Genomic DNA, 6938 nt, shown 5'->3' on the forward strand with positions numbered 1-6938 from the left:
ATTATATTCTACATGTGGCATGGGTGGACCCACACACATTTTTTATTTACCAGATTTTCACAGGGGTCTGTGGCCCAAAGAGGGTTAAGAACTGTTCGTTTGAGAATGTCTGGCTGGAGCATGGAGTTCTAGGAGCCTCCTTTTGCTCTGCTCTGATCTGGGTTAGAGTGGCTTTGGCCAAGTCCAGCCAACTGTTGTTACCAAACCCCTGCTCTGTACCAGATGCTTGGCCCAGGCTGGGGACAGAGGTGTGGAGTCCACATGCCTGACCTGAAGGAGCTCAGATTGTAATGGGGGTGGACACTTAGATGGTGGAAAGATGGTAGAAGCAGCCATCAGTCAGGCACGCGGGTGAAGTCAGCCAGGACGAGTGCTGAGGAAATCAGGACAAGGACCAAGGGGAGACTGTCTCCATGGTGATGAGGAAATAAAGGACAAAACTGTATGCCTCTCACATACTATTATTCCTGAGATCTTTAAAAGAACTTAAAGAATTGCTTTTATTCCCTTTTATTTATTGATGAAATAAAATGAATATGAATACTAAAGAAAACAAGAGGGAGTGTTCCAAGAAGGAAGGAGAGACCCCTGGTATAAAGCGTGCGGGCAGTTAAGCGAAGGAAAATGGCCTGTGGATTTGGTGATTAGGTGATTGCTGACCATGCTTCCACCTGGTCATGCATGCTCTTGAGCTTCAGTAAAAAATGCCCAGGATGTAAAAGCTAATACTCCTGGAAAGGCCTTTTAGCAAGGCAGGGGAGCTGGTAGCTCTGGAGTGAGGCTTACCTCCCCAGGATCCCAGCTCTGCTCCTTTATAGCCAGGGACCTTGAGCAGGTCACCGGTCTGATCTTCAGCGTCTCTGCCTGTACAATGAGATGATATCACCTCCTAGGCTATTGTAAGATGCAAACAATGAATAAAGTTCTGAGCATAGTCCCTGGACATCCTCATCAGAGTCCAGCCCTCACTGTACAGATGAGGACACTGAGGTCCAGAGAGGAGAGGTGGCCAGGTGGGCAGCTGGCCTGGATTAGAAGGGCAGCCTTTCTCCCTCGAGAGCATCCTTTCAGCCTGTTCTCCCTGGGGCTGGCCCAGACTTCTAACACACCTTGTGTTTTGAAGTGTCCCTTCCAACTCCCTTTGATCAGAGTGGTTGGGAAGGGTATTAATATCACTGGGGTACTCTGAAAGACTTACGGATTTCTTCAGAATTAAAGCCTAAGCTTCCAGACTTCCTTGGTTCACAGCCTTTTGTGTCATTTTTCCAAGGTGCCCCGGACTAAAGCAAGTTTCCTCTGTTAAATAATTGGGTCAAGTAATAAGTCTTTATCCTAACAATCTAGTAACCATTTGCATAACAACACATAAACTGAAAGATAAATTTCCTTCTTAAACAACCATAATTACTAACAGAATGTATATCCTGTTGGGCACACACAGCTTCTCCACCTTTGAAATCACTGGACACCATCCCCTTCACGTCCTGCTCCACACTGTCCCCCTAAAGAACCTTTTTTGTCACAGCAGCCTCCAAAAACCTACCTTCATAAAGATACATCCTCAAAAGAATGCAGTGCAGCCATTGAAACTGAACTGTCTCAAGCTAGTAGTCTAGGTGGTGTCCGCAGATGTCACCATCACCGTTCCCCTTGTGAGTTCTCTGTGGTGCACACTTCACCTCACAGTTTGGGAACAGTAGGATGAAAGACACTTGCTAATACAAGTCCTGTCGACAAATTAGTTCCAATTCAGGTTCAGAGCTGGAAACACTGACAGAGTCAAAGTTCGTGCAAGATGATCAACCAGATATTCTGCAAGTAATCAGAAGAGACATTTTCCACTGATAGGCAAAAGTCCAAAAGCCGCACAAGTCAGCAGGTCTCCAGAGAAGACAGCCAGACCCTGACCAACTGCTTCCTGGCTAATGTTGTTACCACTCACGCCCCCTGGTGGCACTTCTCGGGGCTAACAGGCAAGCCAACTGCAGCCGGAAGGAAAAACAAGTCTCTGTTATAGCAAGTATAAGCATTTATTAAGCGGCTCTCATTTGAGCTGGAGGGAGGAGGCAGGAGCTGCCATTCCCTGAGCACCCACTGAGGCCTAGTGCTGGTTATCACCCCTCCAAACCCCTGCCCTACACGGGAGCAGAGGCCACTGCCCCCACCATTCACATATGGAGACACACAGCTTAGAGGAAGTGATCCACCTTTGGAAACGGCCGAGCCAGGGTCTCAGCCCAGGATGCTTGTATCCAAGGCCTATTTCTTCCCTCCGTGTCACGCTGGTCCCTGCAGAGGAGTGGGTGGTCCCCAGCCTGCCAGTCCATTGAGGCGGGGCCTGGGCCAAGCTCCTCCCCATAGGAGAATCCTCTCCTATGCCCAGATCCTGGGGAAACAGCTGCAAAGAGAATAAACAAGCACTGTCGCATCTACATGGACATTTTAGCCCTCAGGGGGAAAGGCAAACAATTATCAGCAAATAAGTGCTGAGAAGGATACTGAGGATCCAGAGGCACTGACAGAGCCAGAATCTTGGCTGTACCAGCTCTGGCTACAGAAGCATCTTAAGACGTGGATGTTGATAAACAAAAGGTCCCATAACCTAGAAACTGTCCAGACATTTGAGCAGGGGAAAAGAAAGTTCTGTGTTCAGCAGATGTGAGGGTGAGCAGCATGCCAGGGGCCTGGATAAGGATTGTAGTTTTTGTGTGACTATTTCCATAAACGTCAGCACTGTAGAACTTTAGTCAAGTACTAGGCATTGACCCTGACTGCCCCAGGGTGCACGCTTTAGTTTCTAAGTGTCCAGCAGGCCCTTCAGGGCCCTGCCTGGCCTCAGAATCATCACCGGGCCCATCCGTGGTCTCCATGAAGGGAGCTCCAAGGGTCCAGATAGGAGCCCAGGGAACCAACCCTGGTCCCTCAACCTGACTCCCACCCACCTCTGGGCCCTTCCAGGTGCGTGTCGAAGTATTTCGGGCTGAGGAGTTGATGGCATGTGCGGGATTGACCTCCCCCAGAATCGTCCCTTTGTATGGAGCTGTGAAGGAAGGGCCTTGGGTCAACATCTTCATGGAACTGCTGGAAGGTAAGGAGCCAGGGGCCATTCTTTCTCCCTCCAAAGTCAGACCAAGGGTTTCTTCAAATCTTGCCCAGGTTAACCTTGGTCCCCAGTCAATCCATTTGTAAACTCTTGACCTCTTGACATCAGCAAGAAAGGCCTGCTTTCTACCACCTGCCGTTCGAAGTCTCTTGCCCTTGGCTGACTTGGAGGCCCGGAAAAGCCCCATGTAAAGACCAGCCATTGATCTCCTAGGTGGTTCGCTAGGTCAGCTCATAAAGCAGAAAGGCTGTCTGCCAGAGGACCGGGCCCTTTACTACCTGGGCCAGGCGCTGGAAGGCCTGGAATACCTCCATACCCGCAGGATTCTACATGGAGATGTGAAAGGTAAGGCTCAGGGCACCCGTGGCCCTGGTCCCTCTTGGGCTCTCTCCTCACCCCATCATGCCTTCTTCCTCCCAGATCTTCTGGGCCTGCGTCAAGGTGGGTGGGCTGAGCCAGCAGGAAGGGAAAATGTGTTCTCCCAGCCCTCAGCCTGGCACTGTGATTTCCAGTGGGTGATGCCCACAGAGAACAGCTAATCAAGCTCCTACTTACTGGTGACCATGGGGAGGGGAGGGCAGCAAGGCTGAGTGGCCACATCCCCTCACCCTCTGAGAGCCTGCGTGCTGCCTACTTCCAGCCTGAACTGATCCCTGCCTCCCCCCTCCCTCCATGACTAATGAAACTAATCAGAAGCTGCAGCTGCCACGTAGGGTCAGCCAGAAAACTGCCCCGCCGGAGGTTCAGATTGGGCCGGGGCCCTGGGTGACTCACCTGTTCCTCTTCTTCCCGGGGTGGCCTGGCAGCCGACAACGTGCTCCTATCCAGTGATGGGAGCCGCGCAGCCCTCTGTGACTTTGGCCACGCTGTGTGCCTTCAACCCGACGGCCTGGGGAAGTCTTTGCTCACAGGTATGCCCTGCCCCCGACCCCTTCCCCCAAAGAGAGCAGCCTGGCGGCCTTCACTGAGCATTAGCCCTGCGCCTTCTGTACCTTCCTAAATGGCAATCAGCGATGTGAGCACTTTATGTCCATGAAGATACTTCAGCCCCACACCCACCCTAGGTTATGAGGCTTTTGTTGTTAAGCTTAAATACCATTATGCATGTCAGGTGCTTGCTTCTGATGTTGTTACACAGAGGAGGGAACAAAAGAGGCTGGGTGCTACACCCAAGGTCCAAGGTCTGCTGTCTCCGAACCCCCAGGGCTCCACTCCCTTGGCCAGCCTTTACGGGGGAGCTGTGCTCCCGGCCTGTGAGCTCAGCCCTCCCTCGCCTCTGAGAGCATGGTTTTGCAAAGCAAAATGAGATGGCTGACCAAGGGGCCTATGCTCTGTAGCTGGAGAAATGCCTGTTTTTAACTTATATTTTTCTGATTATTAAAATAATCCGTGTCCACAGTAAAGTATTGGATAACTACAGTGTTAACTGGTTTGGAAGGGGAGGAAAAGTTCTTACCATTCCTCTTGCCCAGAGAGATAATTATGAATATTTTAGATAATTCCCTCCAGGTCTTTCCTTATTCATAATTTTTTTGGTACTTTTCTGTATATAGTTAAGGTCTTCATAACACACTTTTGTGCCCTGCTTTTTTATTTATAGCATTAGCATAAAATTATTTCATTTTGACCAAAGGAAAACCAATCTTTTAGAAGTGATTCTTTGTTATCAAAGGATTCTTGGTAATTCTGAAGATGTAATTTGAACACAGATACCTACTTTCCACTTTGAAATAACTATAGTGTTATTATTATATTGTAAAATATCTTTTATATTATATATATTTTGTATTATATATATTAACATAATAATATATTATATTATATGATATATATTATTTTTATAATATATAAACATATATTTATAATATATTATTATTGAGATATATATGTATAATATATCTTATTATAAAAATATCATTTCTAATCTCTTTCACAGAAAGTAGAGCTAAACAAAAATAAGAAACACAAACCACCAGAAAAAAAATACTATTCACATCTGGCATCAGTCTTTCTAGTCTTTTAAGTTACTAAAATTTCAGGAACATCATACTATTAATCCCTCCCCCTTTTAGAAGGCATTTTGAGAGTTTGAGCCAAAGGGCAGAGGCAATGGGTTTTTTAATTTATTTATTTATTTATTTTTGGCTGTGCTGGGTCTTCGTCACTGCATAGACTTTCTCCATTTGCGATGAGCAGGGGCCACTCTTAGCTGTGCATGGGCTTCCCGTTGTGGTGACATCTCTTGTTGTGGAGCACAGGCTCTAAAGCACAGGCTTCTATAATTGTGGTGCACAGGCTGAGGTGCTCCACGGTATATGGAATCTTCCTGGACTGGGGATCGAACCCTGTCCTCTGCACTGGTAGGCAGACTCTCAACCACTGGACCACCACAGACATCCAGAGCCCGTGTTTTAGATGATATATTCTTTGTTCCCATCCCCAGCACAATCCCCGCCTTGGCTTATCCCCAGCAAGTTGGATCTGGAGGCTTTATCTCTACTTACAGTACTTTGAGACAGAGTCAAGGTATATCAGGAACTGACTGGGGTGGTCACAGCCGAGGCTTCCACCTGTCAGAGCCCACAGTTGCCTTTTCTGTCTCACCTCACCTCCGCAGGGGACTACATCCCTGGTACAGAGACCCACATGGCGCCAGAGGTGGTGATGGGCAAGCCCTGCGATGCCAAGGTGGACGTCTGGAGCAGCTGTTGTATGATGCTGCACATGCTCAACGGCTGCCACCCTTGGACCCAGTACTTCCGAGGACCGCTCTGCCTCAAGGTCTGTGAGCGCACCTGGGATGGCCAGCGGACCATGGGGCCCGGGCTGCAGACTTGGTGGTGCCTCCCGTATTGGCCGCTCCTCAGTGGCAGGCAGGAGCAAGCCAGGGCCTCATCAGAAATGTGGGATCCTGACGTAAATACTTGGCTACCCAAATTTGAGGGTCTGAGGGCAGATCCTGGGTGAAGGGTCTTCTTGAGTTCATGGTTCCAGGCTCTCTTGTGTCCAGACCCCACGCCACCCCCGCCTGTCCTCCTGAGGGTCGTGGGTGCCTGGGGCTTTATGGGCGCCTCACCTCCTGCTCTGTTCTGTCCTACGTAGCCCCCTTTTCCCTTCTTCTTGGAAAAGTCCCAGCCCTCACTCTAGACCAGGCCACTCTAGTCCTTTTGACTGACCCCAGCACAGCAGGACAGGGGAGAGTGGGGAGGAGCAAGAAAAGGAAGTGAGGGGCAGGAAGCGATGGGGAGGCGAGTCTCACATGTTGCCTTTTGACCCCCAGATTGCCAGTGAGCCGCCACCTGTGAGGGAGATCCCGCCCTCCTGTGCCCCGCTCACGGCCCAGGCCATCCAGGAGGGGCTCAGGAAGGAGCCGGGCCACCGGGCTTCTGCAGTGGAGCTGGGGGGGAAGGTCAGCCTGGCCCTGCAACACGGTAAGAGCCCCACACTGGCGGCGGGAGGTGAGAGGCGGCGGGGTCGTGTGGCATCACGGACAAGATGTGCAGCCTCTCAGAGCCTCGGCTCCCCATCTAGAGCATGGGCATGACGCCAGCCTCAGGCCTGTTAGGAAGACTGAGATCACCTGAGTCCAAGTGCTTAGTACTGTACCTTGATGCAGAGGCCATGCTCGAGATGGGGGGAAGAGGTCACAACATATAAAGGGGGCTTGAACTCATTAGTAGCAGAGAATGTGAAATAAAGCCAGGTATCACTTTCTAGCCATTTGTGTGGGAGAAAGTCAGAAAGCTGGCGGTGTCAACTCTGGGTGGGGATGGGGGACCGTGGCCCATCTGCTCCGCTGGAGGGCACCTGGCAGCTCTCAGACAGATGTCTGCAG

General features: G+C 50.1%; 1 protein-coding gene across 1 annotated transcript in view; it reads left to right on the forward strand.

Moving 5' to 3' along the window:
- Positions 1 to 6938, forward strand: part of MAP3K14 (mitogen-activated protein kinase kinase kinase 14) — a 42920-nt gene that overhangs the window by 30634 nt on the left and 5348 nt on the right. The window contains exons 7-11 of the mRNA XM_020873493.2: positions 2959 to 3088; positions 3317 to 3448; positions 3910 to 4014; positions 5721 to 5884; positions 6384 to 6534. Of these exons, the coding sequence (XP_020729152.2) occupies positions 2959 to 3088; positions 3317 to 3448; positions 3910 to 4014; positions 5721 to 5884; positions 6384 to 6534 (682 nt within the window). The remainder of the gene's footprint in view (positions 1 to 2958; positions 3089 to 3316; positions 3449 to 3909; positions 4015 to 5720; positions 5885 to 6383; positions 6535 to 6938) is intronic.

The sequence above is a fragment of the Odocoileus virginianus genome, chromosome 17 (assembly GCF_023699985.2).
Source record: "Odocoileus virginianus isolate 20LAN1187 ecotype Illinois chromosome 17, Ovbor_1.2, whole genome shotgun sequence".
In the NCBI taxonomy this organism is placed as follows: Eukaryota; Metazoa; Chordata; class Mammalia; order Artiodactyla; family Cervidae; genus Odocoileus; species Odocoileus virginianus.